General features: G+C 46.6%; 1 protein-coding gene across 1 annotated transcript in view; it reads right to left on the reverse strand.

The window, feature by feature from the left end:
• Window positions 1-19,362, reverse strand: part of LOC309556746 (uncharacterized protein) — a 47,702-nt gene extending 28,340 nt beyond the window's left edge. Inside the window, exon 1 of the mRNA XM_082259234.1 lies at window positions 19,268-19,362. Coding sequence (XP_082115360.1) covers window positions 19,268-19,289 — 22 coding nt within the window. The 5' untranslated portion in view covers window positions 19,290-19,362. The remainder of the gene's footprint in view (window positions 1-19,267) is intronic.
• Window positions 19,363-22,787: the final 3,425 nt, after the last annotated feature.

Here is a 22,787-nt window from a genome sequence, read left to right on the forward strand (position 1 = left end):
TGCACAACAGATTCTGTTCGGCCGAAAGTGCGCTGTCGGCTGTCGGAAGCATCATACTAACAAGCCGAAAATCGGCCAATCGTTCGGCGGCCGAACATTTTCGGCCGACAATCGGTACGTGTGTACGGGCCTTAAGTCTTTGTGTGTGTGTCATGCTAGCTGTGTGCAGATGTGATTCTCCCCCTTGTAAGTCACCCTGTGTCTATTAGGGGCACAGGGTGACCAAGAACCCCAGTCTGGTCTGCACTAATCAGACTCACTGTACAACCACACAGGACTCAGCATTTCCTGTCACCCCGGTTTCTATATGTGTGGTTTGTGTTGAAAGAATGAAGGTCCTCTTTCACTTGGGACAATACCATTTCTGAACAATATCCCTGTCAGGACCCGGACTTGGACCTGGGACCTCCAGTGTGTCTGGCAATGACTCTACTTGCTGAGCCACCTGGAATGCTGGACAGCTCCTTGGACAGCTCCTTGGACAGCTCCTTGGACAAATCCTTGAATGATCCGGCCGTGAATCTTGATTGCCTTGAACCTTGAACTCTTTGCTCCTCCTCCCATGAACTTCCTGATTTAAGCCATGTCTCTGCACTTCCGGGTCGCCAGAATATTGTGCCTTTACCAGCCAATATCTTGCTTGTCTCTCCTGCTGCCGTCCCTATCTTCGCTACCGTTCGTTATCGACACTTGGCTTGTTCCTCAACTACGCTTCTGCCTAATCCCGACCTGCAATTACTTGTTACCAAGTAGTCTAGGCTATTCCTAGACTACGCTTCTGCTTGATCCTGACCTGCTATATCTGCAACTGGACCCTGGCCTGCTCACCTCCTGGTGGGGTGATCCTGAGGACTATGACCTGGTACTAACACGCAGCAAAATCCATCTCCATCATCAGGAGCGCTGGTGAACACCGGTTAGTACTTAGACTCCGCACCTCAGATGAGCCTGCGTCATCTGCCAGTGTGACTTGCCTGTTTTCCTATCCAGCTGGTTCCTGTGTAGGCTGCTATAGCTATTGGTCTTCGAGCCTGACTCCAGATCGTGACAGAATATTCTGGCCCAAAACATGGAGGCCGTTGTAACAGCTGCTGTGGCTCCTTTCAGGGTACAAATCTCTGAGTTGCAGGCGTTTGGTACTACCTACCAGGAAAAGTTTGCTGAGTTACAAACTGAAGTGAAAGGGCTACAAGAGGACATCCTTGATCTGCACAGGCAGTTGCGGGACATGCGTTCTCGAGATGCTGTTGCGGTTGATACTAGCACACGAATGCCCCTCCCACTCAAGTTTAATGGAGACCATCACAATTACAGAGGTTTCCTTAATCAATGTCGTATATACTTTGAGATGCAACCTGCTGCATTTACTTCTGACAGGAAAAAGCTGTTATTTATCATCAACCTCCTGACTGAAGAAGCCTTAGCCTGGGCCTCCCCTTATGTGGAGAAAGATGATGTCATCCTGGATAATTTCAATAATTTTGTTGCTGCCATGAATCAAGTTTTTGATGATCCAAAATTGCGGCATTTTTGATGAGGCAAAAATGCACAATTTACGGCAGGGGAGGCGCTCTGTTGCAGAGTACACAACTGAATTCCGACGTTGGATTTCAGATACCAATTGGCGCAAAAAAGTCAGTTTTGTCAAGGACTCTCTGAACAAGTAAAAGATGAGCTTGCCCGAGTAGAAAGTCCTGATGACCTTGAGGCCTTTATTAAATTATGTATTAGAATTGATCAAAGACTTACTGAAAGGAGAAAAGAGAGGCAGGGAATTCTAGGCAGTAATGGTGGCATGCGTTTTTCTACTACTCAGTATACTCCTAAGGGTCCAAGAGTTCTTCCAGGTTCTGACACTCCTGAACCTATGCAGGTGGATGCTATTAAAAGATCTATTACCACTCAGGAGAAAGAAAGACGACGTTCAGAAAACTTATGTCTTTATTGTGGAGAAGCTGGGCATTACGCAATCAATTGTCACAATAAATTTAAAAGAACAATTGCGGCAACGGAAGCTCTGAAGACGTCACAGGAAGTGACGAAACATGTTAGCTTGGAACGCATAGCGAGGGCACGTTACGTTTGGGTGGTTCGCAAGTCGGAACCGGAAGTCGGAAGCCGTTCAGAGAGGACGTGCAGCCCGCACCGTACCGCTGACCACCAACGCAATTGATTGGAAAATCTTTTTAAAGCTGCTAACCCTATTTAGGGTAAATAAACTTAATATTATACTACACTATCTGGAGCACCCTTCTCTTTTCTATGCACAAAATCAGATCCTGAGGGACTGTTGCCATCCCAGGGGGATATCTTGAGGAGATCCGTTTGAGCCCAGGGGGCTCATTAAGCCTGATTGGTTCTGGTGCCATAAGGCATTCAGTACCCACAACATTTGGTGAGTGACCCAACCTTATTATTTATTTGGAACAAGGAACATCTGAGCCCTATATATCAAGTCTAAACAGAAGCACTGTATATGAATTGTGGACATTTTTTGAAAGGATACTATCATTGTTTTTATTACTAATTATTGTTTATCTGATGAATTGCTATTTATAAGATTTATGCACGTTTTTATTCACAATTATTGAATTATTGTATCTACATTTATTATCACTTGTGTTAATTTAACTTACACTATTGCACTTTACCAATCATTGGAGTATTTTATTCTATTTAATTCGAGCAAGCGCTGTATTTTGGTCGCCAGACCAAGTACTCACCAACGGATCTTATGGTATCTGAACAAATAAACTAAATTTCTCAGTCTGTCTCTCCTTTGATTCAAGAAGCTAATAAAGTTAATTCGTTATCTTCTCATTTTGTCATCCCTGTAAAGCTTATCACTGAAAGCAGTGAAATACCTTGCTCCGCTATGCTGGACTCAGGGGCCGGGGGGAACTTCATGGACATTGAATTTGCCCAAAATAATAACATACAAAGAAGAAATAAATTTGCCCCAATTTATATGGAAACTGTGGATGGTTCACCTTTGTTTTCAGGACCTGTTACACGCGAGACTGTCCCACTTGAACTCTTAATCGAGACTGACCATCAGGAGGCTATCAGCTTTCAGCTGATCACATCGCCTAAATTCCCTATCATCCTGGGCATTCCTTGGTTCTCTATCCATAATCCTTCCATCAACTGGGAGACACGTTCTTTAAAACTTACCTCTGGCTATTGCAAAGAACATTGCAAAAGATATTACCAAAAAAGCCCACCACCAACCCAGGACTCACAAGCAGCTATGGTAACTACCCAGTCATACGAAGAGCTGCCTCCACAATATCTTGAAATTAAGGATGTTTGTGATAAAAAAAATGCCAATCAGCTGCCTCCACATCGCTCTTATGATTTCCCATTGAATTGCTTCCAGGGGCAGAGATTCCCTTTGGCCGTCTTTATTCCTTACCTGAACCTGAACTGAAGGTGCTCAGGGAGTGGCTTGATGAGAATCTAAAAAAAGGTTTTATTAGACACTCAACTTCTCCTGCTGGAGCAGCCTTATTCTTCGTAGAGAAAAAGGACTCCACCCTTCGTCCATGTATTGACTACATTGAGTTAAATAGGATCACAATTAAAAATCGCTATCCACTTCCACTAATTCCAGAAATGCTTGAGAGACTACGCTCTGCCAAGCTCTTTACCAAATTAGATTTACGAGGGGCATACAACCTGGTCCGCATTCGTCCCAGACATGAATGGAAAACTGCTTTCAGAACCAGATATGGACATTTTGAGTCTTTGGTTATGCCTTTTGGACTTTGCAATGCTCCCGCAACCTTCCAACATTTCATTAATGATGTTTTTCGAGATTTGTTGGATCAGTTTGTAATAGCATATTTGGATATTTGGATGATATTCATATTTTTTTCTGATAATTTGGAAGAACACCGCAAGCACGTTTGTACTGTCTTCAAGAGGCGGAATCAACTTTACATTAAACTAGAGAAATGCGAGTTTGAACAAACTAAGATCCAGTTCTTGGGATACATGATTTCTTCTGAAGGAGTGAGCATGGATCCCGATAAGATCAAAGCAGTGGTTGATTGACCTGTCCCTAAGAATGTTAAGGAAATACAACAATTTGTTGGATTTGCCAACTTTTACAGAAGATTTATAAGGAACTTCTCCAAGGTAATGTCTCCAATTACGCAGCTGACAAAGAAGGGGATGCCCTTTTTGTGGTCACCAGAGGCACAGGCCGCCTTTACTAAATTAAAGACTCTCTTCACTTCTGCACCAATACTGGTACATCCAGATCCAGAGCTACCTTTCATCGTAGAAGTGGATGCTTCAGATTCTGCTGTGGGAGCTATCCTTTCTCAGCGAATTGGCAAAAAAATGCAGCTCCATCCTTGTGCTTATTTCTCCCGACTTATGTCTTCTGCCGAGAAGAATTATGACATTGGAAACAAGGAGCTGCTGGCAATTAAGGAAGCATTTTCTGAATGGAGGCATCTGTTGGAAGGGGCTAAGCACTCTGTAACCGTTCTCACGGATCATAAAAATTTAGAATTTATTCGTTCTGCCAAAAGACAAGTCATCTAGACAAGCACGTTGGACCCTATTCTTCTCCATGTTCAATTTTGTTATTTCGTACCGCCCTGGGTCACGGAACGGTAAGGCTGATGCTCTATCGCGGATGTTGTCTGGGCCTCTTCAGGAAAGCAACTCCGAACGTACGATTCTGTCTCAAAATAACTTTCTAGGGGCCACAAGTTCTAAAACATTTTTTAATCTTCTTGAGGGGTATGAGAATGACCCACTTCTTAATCATCCTCCTTGGAACATTAATCTCAAATACAGCTTTTGGACTCGAGCGCATCGCCTCTATGTACCTGAATCTGTTCGGGTAGAAGCCCTCAAATTGGTTCATGACTCTAAACTTGCTGGTCATTTTGGGGTTTCTAAAACAGAAGAACTCTTATCACGTACCTTTTGGTGGCCTGGGTACAAGGAGGATGTCAAGAGATACAGTGGGGATCGAAAGTTTGGGCACCCCAGGTAAAAATTTGTATTCATGTGTAAAGAAGCCAAGGTAAGATGGAAAAATCTCCAAAAGGCATCAAATTACAGATTAGACATTCTTATAATATGTCAACAAATTTAGATTTTATTTCCATCATTAACATCGTAGATCCAGTCCCACCTTTCTCGTAGGTGACAAAGTTTGGTTATCTACCAAAAATTTGAAGGTCCATGTTCCGTCTGCCAAATTGGGTCAAAAGTTTGTAGGACCTTTTGAGATTCCTGCTCAAATCAACCCAGTCACCTTTCGCTTAAAACTTCCTGACAATATGAAGATTCACCCGGTTTTTCACATATCACTATTCAAACCGTTTCATGAAAATCCTTTTTCGGGAAGAAGTCATCCCCCTCCTCCACCTGTGGATGTTCAGGGTGAAGAAGAATTTGTGGTGGAGAGAATTCTTGACTCCAGGATCTTTAGGAACAAGTTACAATATCTGGTTCAATGGGAAGGATATGGGCCAGAGGAAAATTCTTGGGAGCCTGAAGAAAATGTTCATGCCCCTAGATTAACAAGGGAATAACACCAAAGAGTCCCTCATAAACCTGGTCCTAAGACGTCCTGGGAGGAGGGGAGTACTGTCAGGACCCGGACTTGAACCTGGGACCTCCACTGTGTCTGGCAATGACTCTACTTGCTGAGCCCTTGGACAAATCCTTGAATGATCCGGCCGTGAATCTTGATTGCCTTGAACCTTGAACTCTTTGCTCCTCCCATGAACTTCCTGATTTAAGCCATGTCTCTGCACTTCCGGGTCGCCAGAATATTATGCCTTTACCAGCCAATATCTTGCTTGTCTCTCCTGCTGCCGCCCCTATCTTCGCTACCGTTCGTTATCGACACTTGGCTTGTTCTTCGACTACGCTTCTGCCTAATCCCGACCTGCAACTACTTGTTACCGACCTTTGGCTATTCCTAGACTACGCTTCTGCTTGATCCTGACCTGCTATATCTGCAACTGGACCCTGGCTTGCTCACATCCTGGTGGGGCGATCCTGAGGACTGCGACCTGGTACTAACATGTAGCAAAATCCATCTCCACCATCAGGAGCGCTGATGAACACCGGTTAGTAATTAGATTCCGCACCTCAGGTGAGCCTGCGTCATCTGCCAGTGGGACCTGCCTAGGTTTCTATCCAGCTGGTTCCTGTGTAGGCTGCTTTAGCTATTGGTCTTCGAGCCTGACTCCAAATCGTGACAATCCCTCAAGAAATATATAAAGATAAACAATTTGACTTTTCAAATTGCTTGAATATTGTTAGAGTCTCTCATAGACCTTTGCTAGATAGTGAGGTGGGGTGGGGTTTGTTATTGTTAAGTACCTGTATCCCATTGTTCTATTGTTTCTGTCTGCCTTAAGATCAACCTATTATGGGATGTATATGTGTATGTGGATTGGCTGCTAAGGGGGAGGGGGGGTTGTCCCACAGTGTATATCTCTTTGTGCTTGTGTGTGAATAAACAGTTCTTTATGGTTTCCTCCAAAACTGGTACTGTCTAGTTCTTGGGGTAACTACTGTATAGCCAGATTCACGGCTCTTGTGTTCCAGAGCTTGGGAAGCAGCTTCTTGGCGGAGATACCCAGTTGGGGTGGCCGAAGTCCGTCACATTGTTGGTAAGTGGTGGGATGCTTCCTGCAGTCTGGGACATTCAAACCTCCACCGTGGGGATAGCAGGCTTTGGTCGACCCAACGGAGATATGGACCTGGCATCAGAGATTTCAGTATACCCCAGGACGGTGTCTGCGAATCAATACCTGGAGCTCAGGCAGCATATTCAGGTGGAGCTCTGGATTGGAGCCCTCCAGCTTGCTGGTATATACCAGGGCAAGAGCTTTCCAACCCCAGGGCAACGGGCCAGTGACCAATGGGAGTTGCAGATGGCATTCCTGGGAGAGCGGCCCCAGGAGCAATGGGTATCCAAGTTGGACAGGCTGGTCCAGCAGGAGATAGAGCTGGCCCTGGATTGTTGTGGGAGAGCCTTACAGATGCAATTGTGTTTGGTGATGAAGGGGAACCTACCCTTGAGGACCTGCAAGAATACAGAGAGGCTATGATCGGTCTCGCGGGGGGTCTCAGAGCTTAAACCTGATCTAGAACACTTGCTAAAGGTAAGAACAGCATCTGGAAAGGGCATACAGGAAACTGCTAGAACACGTTCAGCAGCATGCCTTAGAATCGGCAGCGGAAACTCCGGAGATTGCTGTACCGAAAGCTGAAGTGCTGACAACAGGGCAGAGCTCTGCTAGCTTCTGCCCAGCACCGATAAAATCTCCTGGATTTCTCAGACAGGAGATGGTAAATTTCGATCCCCAGACACCACCAGAGACCAGGGATTTAATAGACTTTTCTGCTGAGGAGGAACAACCCAGTGGGCCTCCAGCAGAAGAGCTGACTTCAGTGCATGGCGCTATTGACCCCTGCATACAAAAATCGTGACCCTGAAGGATTTGTGCAAGGCCACCGATGTTTCACTTTACTTCCCAGTGAAACAGCTGGCAGCTGGACAGAACGCTACTGGCCTCTGCACACAACAATCAACTCCGCAGGAGCTCCAGGGTGAGAATGCAACCCATGCAATGCGATTAGGTGTGGAGAAAAAAGGGTCCTACAACATTTTGGTGCAAATGTGATGCAATTTGAGGCATACAAAATATATGGCTCAAATCGCATCGCACAGACATCACATGTGATGTGCACAGTAATGCGGTGCGTTTTTGGTGCAATTCACATGCGGTGTTCAGCATGCTCTAGTGTGACCCCAGGCTATGTTCCATCAGCGACACCTCCAAACATAACCCAGGCTTAAAGAAAAAAAATTGAATCAAAATTGTCAAAAAACGCCAGCTAGCGAGAACATGCTGGGGAGACATAGGAGAACATGCTGGGGAGACATAGGAGAACATGCCGGAGAGACATAGGAGAACATGCCAGAGAGACATAGGAGAACATGCCAGAGAGACATAGGAGAACATGCCAGAGAGACATAGGAGAACATGCCGGAGAGACATAGGAGAACATGCCAGAGAGACATAGGAGAACATGCCGGGGAGACATAGGAGAACATGCCGGGGAGACATAGGAGAACATGCCAGAGAGACATAGGAGAACATGCCAGAGAGACATAGGAGAACATGCCGGGGAGACATAGGAGAACATGCCGGGGAGACATAGGAGAACATGCCGGGGAGACATAGGAGAACATGCCGGGGAGACATAGGAGAACATTCTGGGGAGACATAGGAGAACATGCCGGGGAGACATAGGAGAACATGCCGGGGAGACATAGGAGAACATGCCGGGGAGACATAGGAGAACATGCCAGAGAGACATAGGAGAACATGCCGGGGAGACATAGGAGAACATGCCGGGGAGACATAGGAGAACATGCCGGGGAGACATAGGAGAACATGCCAGAGAGACATAGGAGAACATGCCGGGGAGACATAGGAGAACATGCCGGGGAGACATAGGAGAACATGCCGGGGAGACATAGGAGAACATGCCGGGGAGACATAGGAGAACATGCCGGGGAGACATAGGAGAACATGCCGGGGAGACATAGGAGAACATGCCGGGGAGACATAGGAGAACATGCCGGGGCGACATAGGAGAACATGCCGGGGAGACATAGGAGAACATGCCGGGGAGACATAGGAGAACATGCCGGGGAGACATAGGAGAACATGCCGGGGAGACATAGGAGAACATGCTGGGGAGACATAGGAGAACATGCCGGGGAGACATAGGAGAACATGCCAGAGAGACATAGGAGAAAATGCCAGAGAGACATAGGAGAACATGCCGGGGAGACATAGGAGAACATGCCGGGGAGGCATAGAACATGCCGGGGAGTTTATTGGCTGCTAAAAATGCCCCTTGTGCATGAGGCCTTACTCTCACATCATGGACCGCACATCAAGTTATTATCAGACCTTTAGATTTCATCTTTTGTAGAAAATTCGAATGTATGCCATCCATCTTGGCTTTGTTCAGTATTATGGCAGCTGTATTATAATTATCCACCTTATCTTAATCTAAACTAACCCCAATATTACAAGTTTTCCCAATAACCTGTATTTTATTTCCAACCAAAGGTTGTCCAAATCAATTAAAATATATTTATAATATTAATAAAATTGTTAACATCACATCAGAAATTAATACTCGAATAATAATCTCAATATCACAAACCAAATTCCAATATATCTCCACAGATAAATCTCCTTACGTTCTACCTAATTTCCCTTTTTTTTTTCCCTCCCCCCCCTTTTTTTTTTTTTTCTTTTTTCTTTTATATGCTTTCCACTAACAAAGGATATTTAACCACTTCAGCTCAGGAAGGTTTTACCCCCTAAATGAGCAGGCCATTTTTTGCGATTCGGCACTGCGTTACTTTAACGAAAAATTGCATGTTGCCGTACCCAAATACAATTGATCCCTTTTTTTTCCCCACAAATAGAGATTTCTTTTGGTGGTATTTGATCACCTGTGCGGTTTTTAGATTTTAAAGAGCGACATTCCATTAAACCTTCCATTAAACAAATATTTAGTTTGGCTGTTTGCAATATTTGTTGCACAAAATGTGGGACCTTCAAAGTTAAATAATTAATGAAAATAATGTCTGTAACTTTTAGTGATCGACCGATATCAGTTTTTCGTTGCCAATACCGATATTTTGGCCAATGCATATCGGTATCGGCCGATAATGGCCGATATTTTCGTACATTTAACATTTTTTTTTTTTTACCACTGGACAGGTACTCTTATGGAGGGATCTGGGGGTCTAAAAGACCCCAAACCCCTCCTCTGCACTTAAAAGCATTCAAAACGCCAAGTTTGGCTGTTTTGAATGCTGTCATTTTTTTAAATCTGGCGCCGAGTACCCGGAAGTGATGTCAGGACGTCACTTCCAGGTTTTTGCATGGAGACCCGTTCAGAGCCGATTGCGGCTTTGATCGGGTCTTCGGAGGCCGCGCAGGCTGGTTGCCCGAGTCTCCCGGTGGGACGGGAGACCCGGGCAAGCCGCGGAAGGCAGCGGGAGGGGGGGGGGGATGTCCCCTCCCGCTCCTTGCAATTACAGCCGAGGGACATCTCAGCCATATCGGTTGTCATTACAAGACAGCTGACCGTCGGCTATGGACGCCGGTACCAGGGTGATGTCTCTAGCTGCAGGCATCACTCCGGTACAAGCACTTTCCGAAATATCAGCAATATCGGTCACCTCCGGGGCCGACTCTGATATATCGGGGAAAGTGCAGATCGGCCCTCAATATATCGGCTTTGCTGATGATCGGTCGATCCCTAGTAACTTTGTCTAGTAGCACCTTGCTACTACTGCTCTGATTTAGCCGGGTGAACCCTTCATTATCGGCTCCAGCTTGCATGAGATACATTACAATGGCGTGTTTTTTTCTATCATGCGGTGTAAAAACTCCAGTGTCAAGTTTCAAAAATACGACCTTTTCCTGGAAAAATGATAAATTCTCATTGCTTGTGCTGATGTTAGTTTTAGAGCCGGTTCACACTGCCCGTAGCAGTAGACGCAATAACTTTTGCGCAAAATACGCTTACTGGGATGTTTTTTTTAACAAAAATATGTAACAGAAAACAAATTGGCCTAAAATGTAAAAAAAAAAAAAAATTCAATTTTTACATTTTTTTTTTTTTTTTGGGGAATGTTATATAGCAGAATGTGAAAATTATTGTTTTTTTTTTTTTTTCGAATTGTCGCTCTTTTTTGTTTATAGCGCAAAAAATAAAAATCGCACAGGTGATCAAATACCACCAAAAGAAATCTCTATTTGTGGGATTAAAGGACATCAATTGTATTTGGGTACAGCTTCGCACGACAGCGCAATTGTCCATTAAAGTAATGCAGTGCCGAATCGCAAAAAATGGCCTGGTCATTAAGGGGGAAAATCCTTCCGGTCCAGGACTGGTTAAACTAATGAGGTAGGAATCAGTACAGCTTTTCTTTTTTTTTTCTGAGCTAAAATACAGCCCATTCATTGTAATGTGCCTGTGCAGACAGGCGCGTAAATGAGCGCCGTTGATTCTTCAGTAAGAACAAAATAGAAAAATCTGCATTTTTGGACAGTAATTCCAAATACGCGCGATTGTGAACAAATGAACGCACGCAAACGTACTGTTGGTCTGAAAAAAATGCTAATTTGCATATTTTATAAGAACGCGAGAATACATTTGCGCGCATTTCAATGAGAAAAATATGCCTGAAATTTACGGCGGAAGAAGGAGATGCTTAAATAAGAGTATGGTGTGTAAGAGGCCTAATGGTTTTTGATGTGGCTGATGGTTTTTCTGTTGGTAGTTTTTATTTTTGAATTCCAAAGCAGAATATGTGGATTGTGAAATGAGGAGTTCCTTTTCCTTGTAAGTGCGGTGGTAAGCTGCTGCATTACTGTACGCTATTGTTATCATTTATTATGAAATATATTATATTGTCAGATGGAAACTTAGGCTTCATTCACGCCTGAGCGTACAGTTGTTAGGCATTTTTTTGGGCTTTTTACAGGCGTTTTTTGCAGGTGTTTGGAGGCAGGCATTGACATCTAACAAAAACTCCTGTAATCCGCCAAAAAAGAAGCTCATGTACTTTTTTGAGCTTCAGGAGACAAAACGCTCATACAGTATGTGAACAGGGGCCCATTGAAATGAATTGGATTTTGCTTGTTGGGCGTTTTGAGACTTCAGAGACGAGCATTTTACGAGCTGAAATGCTCTCAAGTGTGAACAGGGCCTAAGGACTTGTCTTATCTTGCTAAGAGCCGGTTCACACCGGGGCGACTTTGAAGCTGCCCGTGCAGCACGACTTCATCGCGGCTTGCAAACGACTTCTTTAACAGAAGTCAATGCAAGTCGCTCTGACGTTGTCCCCAAATAGTGCAGGAACCTTTTTCTAAGTCTGAGCGACTTGAGTCAGAATGGAGAGCTACTTGTCAGTCGACCAAGTCGCCTGACAAGTCGTGGCAGTGTGAACCGGCTCTAAAACTAACATCAGCACAAGCAATGAGAATTTATAAATTTTTCCAGGAAAAGGTCGTATTTTTTAAACATGACACTGGAGTTTTTACACAGCATGATACAAAAAACACGCCATTGTAATATATCTCATGCAAGCTGGAGCCAATAATGAAGGGTTCACCCAGCTAAATCAGAGCAGTAGTAGCAAGGTGCTACTAGACAAAGTTACTAGGGATCGACCGATTATCGGCAAAGCCGATATATTGAGGGCCGCTCTGCACTTTAACTGATATATCGGAATCGGCCCCTGAGGTTACCGATATTACCGAAATTTTGGGAAAGTGCTGTACTGGAGTGATGGCTGCAGCTAGAGGCATCACCCCAGTACCGGCGTCCATAGCCGATGGTTGGCTGTCTTGTAATGACAAATGATGCGGCTGAGAAGTCGCTCGGCTGTCATTACAAGGAGCGGGAGGGGACGTCCCCCTCCCGCCACCTTCTGTGGCTCGCTCAGGTCTCCCATCCCACCAGGAGACCCGGGCAACCAGCCTGCACGGCCACCGAAAGCCTGATCAAAGCCGCATTCAGCTCTGATCGGGTCTCCATGCAAAAACCCGGACGTTCTGTATTCAGAATCAATGGATCCTTCTTCCCCGCCTCAAGAAGCAGAGCTCCATGCTGTAGCAAAGCCTGTCAGCTATCAAAAGAGCATATATTTATAGATAGTAGAGATTTATGCCTCGTTTCCACTGAGCGGAACGGTTCGGATCGGTACAGTTTGGAAGGGTTAGAATGGTCCGGTCTATTCAGGTGAGCGTTTCCACTGCAAGTCGGGCCACCAGGGACCATGCGGGGTTTACACCAAATTAGTTGTTTGTTTTGCTCTTTCATTTGACGTGACCATCAAGGTTTTCCTGTCCGCCAATCAGTGGAATCTATCGTGTGACGCCAGTAGCTCCACCCTAACCGTACCGTCAGAGGCGTAACTAGAACCTTCAGGGCCCCGATGCAAGAAACGATGAAGGGCCCCCCAGACCCCTGGCCGGGGCCCTTCCCTTCAAGCCCGGGGCTCTTCCCACTAATCCTGGTGCTCTTTACTCTCGTTGCAGGGCCTTTTATTATGGTCCCGCAGCAGGATCCTTTCACAAGTTCTGCAGTGGGCCCCCTTCCTGCAATCTCTTGGGGCCTCCCCACAGTGGTGCAATGCCAGGGCCCGGTCGCAAGTGTGACCTTTGAGATCCTGGAAGTTCACCCACTGGTTTGCTACTGGGCCCCCTGGAGCATTGGGCCCGGTAGCAATTGCAACCCCTGCAACCCCTGTAGTTACGCCCCTGCGTACCGTACCATTTCCTATGGCCCTACATCTGAAGCAGGACCAGGAATGGTGCGGTTTGGTTCGGTTGTATGGGCCACTTTCATGATGGAAACACTCAAATTAGCGTACCGTACCGAACCGATCCGCTCAGTGGAAAGGAGGCATTAGAGAGCTTTTGATTCCATTTTAAGGGGCCAAAAGTTGTTTTTTACTTCTGCAGGTAAACCAATTAAACATGTTAGGTTATTTGATTGGCTGTCTTCAGTCTTCCAGCTTCTTGCTGAGTGAGCCATACTGACATTAAAACTCACACATGCAAGCAGCCCAAGCGACTAAGGATGCTGCATTATAGCCCTGGACACTTCATGGGTCTGTGCAACTCACAGATTCCACCCCAGTAGAGCTGGGAATATTTAAACTTTAAGGACCCCAGAACGAAAAGAACAAGTGGTCCACATGGGACAACTTCTTATGAAACAGGACTTGGGCAAAGGTGATATTTTATGTCTGCCAGCCACTCTTCCCTCCAGCTTGACACATGGACCGTATCATAAGTCAAAGGCAGTTATGGCCAGGGGCTGACCGGCCACTTTCGGCCCAGGGGGCAAGTACAAGCCAGAGGCCCATGGTGCAGCGACTCAGTCCCCCTCCCACTCTCCCTCTTCCCCACCTCCTCCTGACCCCCCATTCCACGCCTAAGCTCCTCTCCAGGTACTCTCTACTCATCTGCTGAATCCGGGTTCCCGACCTGGCAAGCAGAGGCTGGTTGGGGTAAGCTGGGAAAGCTCGGTCGGGGCTGGCCAGGGGAGGAGAGTCTCCAGTGGGGCATGGAACTGGCCTCTGCTCAGACACAGTTTACACCATTCATGCTGGGGGGAGGTCTGCGCTCTGTCCTTGTCTTCATCCCACACTCAGTAGGTCAGCAGCGGTGACTTTTTACTTCCCTTCACCATTAATCCTCTAGGTATGTCTGTGGCAGAAGAGGTGCAGCCTTTTTATGGGGCATCAGAACAGCCCGGGGGGCAATTGCCCCCCTGACCCCTGGCCTAGTCCTCCCCTGGTTATGGCTATCTTAGTAAATGAGTGTGGGATAGTGCCGGGGTGCACCACAGTTGTTTTTATAATGACCATTTTTGTTTTACCTTTTACGAAAAGCTGAACATCCCTTCCATATATATCCAGATGCCAAAGACAGGATCTTATGAGCATGCATTTTATCTGTATGGACATGTTTTCTTGATGGCCAGAGGCAAATGCTGTTGTAAAGGCCACAGTAAAAGGTGTTATCAGAAGTAGTTTGTAAGTACGGAGAACCAGAAGCTAGGGAGGGTAACGGAGGAACTATTTTTATAAGAGAGTCCTTACAAAAAGTTTTGAGGTTTTATTTTACACCTCTTACCATCTACAATGTAGTGGAGAAAGTAGAGTAAGAAACTAGAAAACTATTTTCCTGAATGTCTTCAATTACATTTTTTATTAAGCCTGTACGGGGATATTGGACTCTCTCCCTATGAGATTTGGTTAGGGAGTGCGTTGCTCACTTGCTTATATTTGTCTCAGCAGCTGAAGGCCTCCATTCAGATCTCACAGAGAATGTTGCCGATCTTATACGTTTTTGACAAAACCATTTATGTGTTATCTCCCCAATTCCAGATCCTAAAAGTTCGGAAGGATCTCATAACCTAAAGCCAGGTGACTGTTAAGAGAGCTTTATATATAAGGAAATGTGTGGAGACACAATACAGCGTCTATTTCATGTACAGTGTACAAAACTTGAAGGAAAAGTCACCTGGATCCACACCAGACCCTGCAAAAATGACTAAATGAAAGTATCTCTCTGTTTTATTTGTTTTCCTCTTGGAATCACAGTTTGGGGTATTATTTATTCAAATGCTTTAACCACTCGCCGACCGCCGCCCAACTATATACGGTGGCGGTCAGCCCCTCCCAGGCAAAGTGACGTACCGGTACGTCACTAGCCTGGGAGCGAAAAGGGGGCGAGCGTGCGCCACCGGAGGCGTGCTCCCGCCCCCGCTCGTACCCGAAGAAGCCGGCGCGTGTGACCGGCAGACCCGATGTCCCCCGGTCACTCGCGTTCGTCGGGTAGAGAGGGAGAAAGGCAGGCGGCTAATGTAAACAAAGCCGCCTGTCATTCTCCCCTGTGTAAAAGCACAGATCTAACGGTCCTGCTATGTAGGACCGTTGATCTGTGCTGTTACAGCCACATCCCTGTACAGTTAGAATCACGCCCCGAAAAATAAGGCTAAAGGGGGTGCCTAGTTGGGCCCAGAAGAGTGATTCACAGAGCAACACAAGTCCATTCAATTCTTCTTCACTGCTAGTGACAAGGTGAAGCAGTGGCCTTGCCGCTCTCAGCTATCTCTAGACGCCCCAGCAAATCGTGCATAGTTTATTTAAGTTGGAGTATCCCACTCATCCCTTCTCTTATCCAAGTTCTCAAAAAAAACTACAAAAAAAACCCCAAAACCCCTAGACTGTTTCTGGACTGAGCCAAGCACTTTGAAAATGCTAAACTGTGATGTTGTTGCTATGGGTAACCCAGGGGAATCGGTAACCAGCAGCTCCCAAGGGAGAAGTGCTACACTTATAAGCCAACATGGCCACAGTTAAGCTAGAAGGCCATTCTGGCCACAGGAGTGTACAGCCAACTACTCTGCAAAAATATTTTTTATCAATAATTTTTTATACTGAAAAGTCATTTTCTAATGAAAAAGCTGCTCTCAGCTATTATTCTTCACAATGGAGTTTGGCCGGCATTATCTCCACCTAAGCGTGAGGAGGTTCCAGTTTAAAGATGATAGGTATGGTTAGTGATCAAAATATTGATCAAAAGAGAGGAGATTGTAAAGGAAATGTATACATCCTGTATATTATTGTATTATATTTTGTATGTATTGCACTCATTGTGCACTAATAATGTTTTCATTACATGTTTGCATTCTTTCGAGTCCTGATTAGAATGAGCCTGCCTATGTTACGCCCCTTGTTACCATAAAAGTACAATTGTAATATTAATGCGATACCTACGTAATCATGTGTATAAAAACCTTCAATTGCGTCAAATAAAGCAGAACAGTTATTTTGGAAGGATTGTGTATCTTTTTGTGTCTGTTCCCTACTGCAGTAGTTATTATTATTTGGAACCACTAATCAATATGAGGATAGGAGTTGCCTATCTATAAAATGTCCAGGACAGGGTGTACAGGGAACATACAGAAGAAGGAATGCTGGACACAGTTGGGGTGTACAGGGAATATACAGAAGGAGGAATGCTGGACACAGTTGGGGTGTACAGGGAACATACAGAAGGAGGAATGTTGGACACAGTTGGGGTGTACAGAGAACATACAGAAGGTGGAATGTTGGACACAGTTGGGGTGTACAGAGAACATACAGAAGGAGGAATGTTGGACACAGTTGGGGTACACAGGTAATATACAGAAGGAGGAATGCTGGACACAGTTGGGGTGCACAGGGAACACACAGAAGGAGGAATGTTGGACACAGTTTTGGTTACAGGGAACATATAGAAGAAGGAATGCTGGACACAGTTGGGGTGCACAGAGAACATACAGAAAGTGGAATCTTGGACACAGCTGAGGTGTACATGGAAAATACAGAAGGAGGAATGATGGACACAGCTGAGGTGTACAGGGAACATACAGCAGAAGGAATGCTGGACACATTTGGGGTGTACAGGGAACATACAGAAGAAGGAATGATGGACACAGTTGGGGTGTACAGGGAACATACAGAAGAAGGAATGCTGGACACAGTTGGGGTGTACAGGGAACATACAAAAGGAGGAATGCTGGACACAGTTGGGGTGTACAGGGAGCATACAGAAAGTGGAATGCTGGACACAGCTGAGGTGTACAGGGAACATACAGAAGAAGGAATGCTGGACAAAGGTGGGGTTCCTGGGTATTAAGAATTGGTCTCTAGAACAATCTCTCAGTAACAAGACACTGGGGCTTGCTATTGTCCAGGCAACGTATGTAGGAATGAGCCCAACTTGAATAAAAATAAAGATGGTCAGCCAGGGTTGGGACTGGGTGTGTAGTATAAATCATACTGGTGACAAGACATGATGAGTCATATCGTTTCCAGTCTGAATACATGTCTTTGGGACAAAAGAGCTGTGGGACTACAAGTAACATCATGCCTACAGGTCCATAGGACTACAAATAACAGCTTGCCTGCTGGCCAATGGATTTAATGGTAAGAGATTAGCTACAGGTAACAAGTCAGCCTTGCTTGTCTGTAGAACTACAAGTGACAAATCAGCATTTCAGCTGATCTGTGACATGTTTTCTGACCTAGAATAGAGGATAAGACAAGAAGCCTGTAGGACAGGGGTCTACTAACTTTTTTTTAACAAAGGGCCGGTATACTTTCCTTCAGACTTTAGGGGAGCTGGACTGTGGAGTACAAAATGTCCCACCATCAGTGGGAGTAAACAATCCCCCATCATTGGTGTCATTGGGAGGAATTTTGCCCCATCATTGGTGTCTTTGGGCCCCATTGTTGGTGTCATTGGGAGTAATTGTGCCCCATTATTGGTGTCACTGGGCCCATTGTTGATTTTATTGCAAGGAACTGTTCCCCATCATTGGTGTCCTTGGAAGGAATTGTGTCCTACATTGGTGTCAGTGAATATAACAGCACCCCAAGGGCCGGATAAAAGCAAGTAAAGGGCTGCATCTTAACCCCAGGCCACAGTTTGAAGACCACTGGTGTAGGAAGTTTCAACGTAAAATTTTGAAAACAATAAAATAAAAAGAGAAGTATACTATTATAAACAGACGAGACTTGGAACTTACTTAAGAATTCCATAAGAACAAATCTGCTGGAAGGTGTTTCAATTTACAAATGATTGGTAGTAGTCTGTGTCATTGGTATTGAATTTAAATGTAATCAATAAACAGGTGATAAAAAAAGTGGGTTTGTTGGACTCCAACATTATAAAAACTCTTTTGTTACTTGGGATATATAATAAAATGTTACAATTTTCACATTGGACCCAAATAAATGGACACCCGTCTTCCCACCAACAATGTGACTAATAAAGACTGCACTCTGTAATTAATGTCTTCACTGGTCATGAATCTCCCATAATTTCCCCAATTGCCAGGACAAGGTCACCTAGAGCCCAGGGCAAACATGCCAAATGCCCCCCCCCCCCAAGATGTATGATCATTAAGTGTCAGCAACAATTCCCTCCCCCATAAAATGCCTAGCTCAAATTCACTCAAATTCACATATGTTCCCAGCACAATCCCCCCCCCCCCCAAAAAAAAAAAAAAAAAGAAATTCCCCCTTATTAGGACAAGTCCTCTACTCCTCAAATTTCCCCTCAAATTTCCCCTCCAAATGCTCTCCCTCCCCACTCTAAATCCTCAACAAATTCCCCACCCCCCGTCCCCTCCTAGCACAAATGCCCCCAATTATCCCTACTAGCAGAAAATCCCCCTCTGAAAAAGATTTTCCCTCCCAGCAGCCACCCCCCCCCCACCCCGCACACACCCACCCACACCATATTACCTTTTCTTGCACAAATCCCCCATCCTAGCACAAATCCTCTTGCCCAATCTCCCCTCTCAAAACAAATGCCCCCGAAACCACCACTCCTATCACACCTTCCCAAATTTCCCCTCCTAGAACAATTCCTACCTCCTGCTGCCACCCCCCCCCCTCAAATTTCCCCTCCCAGTACAAATCCCCTCCTCCTAATCTCTCTGTGGTGCCTTCAAACCTCACGATACCACAGTGCCCAGGGCAGCTGCCCCACCTGCCTTGTCATCCCCCTGAACCTCACATGATACCACAGTGCCTGCCTTCCTGCCCACCGCTTGTCCCTGCCCTGATTTCACTCTACAATACCCCCCTGATTATAACAATATGTTGTCCTACCCATCCCTGGAGCACCAGCCATGGTCTCTGCGTCGTGTCTGCTTCCCCCAGAGTCCTGGCTCCGCTCTTATATACTCTTCACCCTCTTTCACTTTCTGTTTCTCTGGATTTTCTACAAGCAGAAAATTTAGCCTACAAATTCTGCACACAAATCTTTTTTTTGCTGGTATTAGATAGTGATCTGTGAATGTGCCTGGGCTTGTGTCGGGTGCTGTTCCTCGAATTCTGGAAAATGCAAAGATTTTTTCAAGCTTTATTAAAGTCATATGGGGCGGGGAAGGGGGGAGGATGGAAAATATTTTCTGAACATTTTCAAAGATATTAGGCAAGTGATAGGTCAAAGAAAGGGCCTGTCGAGCTGGGCTCTGCCTTGGGAGACATATATCAATGTTCCTACTTTTTAAGAGGCTTTGAGGGTAAAAATGGCAGCACACCAATCCTTTCAGTTACATGCTTCAAAGATGCTTTGAACCTCTTGCCTATAAAGGGATGTTTATAAACGGCCCAGTTGTAGGCAACTGTCGTTCTTGCTCTATCCAGCAGGTGACGTCTGCGGCTATATTGATGGAGCTAAGACTCGGTTGGATGTTTTCCCTCTGGAGCCTTTATAGGTGTCAGAGGGGGATGCTGCAATCCCTGATGACCTTCCACAGCCATCTTGGTTGGGGCAGCCATTTTAAATGGGCACCCTGCTGTGGTTTGGCACATATTCTGTGAGCCGTTAGTGCAGCCAGTCTCAACCAGGGTACCGTAGAACCCTAGGGTTCCTCCAGAGTTTGCTAGGGGTTTCTTTAGCTGTGCCTGCTTGACCTCCTATTTGATGGTGCCAGCATAGTTCCAGGGCCTACACCACTTTGCAGGGCCAGCATCATGACACCAATGGTTTTATCTGCTGCCTTTAATAATGACCTTCTGACCACAACTGTAAGGGTTTCATTATTCCACCTGGACCACCAATGTAAGGAACATTCTTCCTACTGACCCCCAATGTAAAGGACATTCTTCCGTCTGATCACCAATGTAAGGAACATTCTTCCCACTGACCACCAATGTAAGGTATTCTTCCCACTGACCACCAATGGGGCATTTTTCCCACTGACCACCAATGTAAGGGACATTCTTCCCACTGACCACCAATGTAAGAGACATTCTACCCACTGACCACCAATGTAAGGATCATTCTTCCCACTGACCACCAACGTAAGGAGCATTCTTCCCACTGACCACCAACATAAGGAGCATTCTTCCCACTGACCATAAAACATAAGGAGCATTCTTCCCACTGACCACCAACATAAGGATCATTCTTCCCACTGACCACCAATGGAAGGAGCATTCTTCCCACTGATCACCAATGTAAGGAGCATTCTTCCCACTGATCACCAATGTAAGGTACATTCTTCTCACTGATCACCAATGTAAGGAGTATTCTTCACAATTTATTAAAAGTCTTGCAATCAGTAAGCATAAAATCAATATACATAAATAAATATATACATATTTACATGAAAAGGGAAAAAAAATACATAGCAGTGGGGCGTGGTCTGGACATGGCCGGCTGAAGCTGTGTTTGCTGTGAGCTCCGTGCCTGCCCGTGCCTAACCTAGCTCACACTGTCGGCTGACGAAGGGGATGCGGTCTGCGAGGCGCCGGAGGACTAGGGGAACAGCTGGGGCATCATCTACCCCCCGCAGGGCACCGGTGAAAGGCGATATTAGCAACTTCTTCTCCCCCTCTCAGGCTCCCACCGCTTCGGCCAATATGGCGGCGCCCAGCTCCTCACCTCGCGCTGCAGCGGGCATGCCGCCGGCATCCCCGGCATCCTCAGCCGCCTCAGACGTTCTTTCCAACACCCCGGCTGCCCTCCGCTCGGGTGAGCCGGAGCCCTCATCGTTCACACAGCGGGTGGGGGTGGATGATGAACTTCGCACCCTGCTTCGGGCCCTGCCTAGCAAGGCGGACATTGAGGCCATAGTGGGCCGCCTCGAGACAGCGCACCAGAGAGCTATTCAGGAGGTCCGGACCGAGGTGCAGCAGGTCTCGGGGCATGTGACAGCAGGTGAATCTGCTCTTGCAGCCATGGATCGCTGGGTGGGTGCTCTGGAGGTAGCTCAACAGAACCAAGCCACGTCCACCATGGCTATGCAGCTGCACATGGAGGACATTGAGGATCGCAGCAGAAGGAACAATGTGCGGCTCAAGGGGCTTCCAGAGGCGACTGGCCCTGAGGACCTCCATGACACCGTTTCCGCCATCTTTGCCCAACTTCTGGGGGAGTCCTTGCCTGCCAACCTGGAGTTCGATCGTGTCCACAGGGCTCTGGGCCCGCGCTCCCCTGACCCGGACAGACCCAGGGACGTTATTTGTCGCCTGCATAGATTCTCCCACAGGGAAATGATCATCAGGAAAGCCTGAGACGTGGGTACTCTGGATTTCGATGGAGCGCCCTTGAAATTGTTGCCTGACCTGTCCCAAGCTACTCTCTATCGTCGGGCATTGCTGCGCCCGCTGCTGGACTTAGCTAGGAGATCGGGGGTCACCTACAGGTGGGGCTACCCCCTCTCCGTCACCTTCCGGAAGCCTAACTCTTCCTTCACCCTGAGATCCCAGACGGAGCTCCCCGCATTGTTTGCCTTCCTCGGGTCGGATCCTATCCAGGTGCCAGATTGGCTGGTGTTGCTGCCCCGTCCGTCAGATCGAAAAGGCTGCTCCGGGTGGGGGCCCCTTCAGCTCCCCCCGCCCGCAGCGGTCTCGCCGTGGCTCCAGGCCGCGTTCTGCAGAGGCCCCCAGGGAGCAATGAGACTGATTATGTACCTTGGCCTCCGGAATCCCTGCTGATTATGCCCTGTTTCTGGTAATTGCACTACCTGGCTACCCTTACCGGACTGTGGACAGTAACTTTTCCCCTGCCTTTTAGTGAATGTGGATGAACCCCCCGGATGGACTCGAGAATGTTACTTTTTACCTTGGATTGGCTTCCCTCCTTGGTGTGGCACCCTCCCTACCCCCCCCCCCTGGCCCCGTGGGTATTGCTCTCCGGAGTTCTGGTGCTGTTGACTCCAGGGACGCTCAACTACTCCCTCTACCACCTTCGGGACCTACTGCTGGATTGTTATGCTGTCCCTCACTGATGTTTCTCTCAACTATGCTCACTCAGGATTCTGGGGTGCTGCTCTTGGTTGCGCCCTGTTGTACACTTCTGAGAGGGTTTGGTGACACTGTACCTGCTTGTGGGGCCGGGGTGGATGGGGTGGCTGGGATTGTTATCCTAATGGGGGTGACTTGCAGTGACTCAGCCTACCGGGAGCGGGCCGTCTGGTTGAGAGGGGGGATCTGGGGACGGGCGCCGTCTCCCTAATGGGTCGGCGTTCGCATGTAACGCTCCTGCGTTTTCTGAAACAAGATGGATTTGCAGCTGCAGAAAAACTCCACTCAGCAGTCATGTAGGGATATGTTGAAATACCAATCCCAACTCCCAAAACTCATCACTGTGGTCTGTCTGATTCAGCATACAAATATA

This window comes from Pelophylax lessonae, assembly GCF_965119305.1.
Source record: "Pelophylax lessonae genome assembly, chromosome: 5".
Classification (NCBI taxonomy): Eukaryota; Metazoa; Chordata; class Amphibia; order Anura; family Ranidae; genus Pelophylax; species Pelophylax lessonae.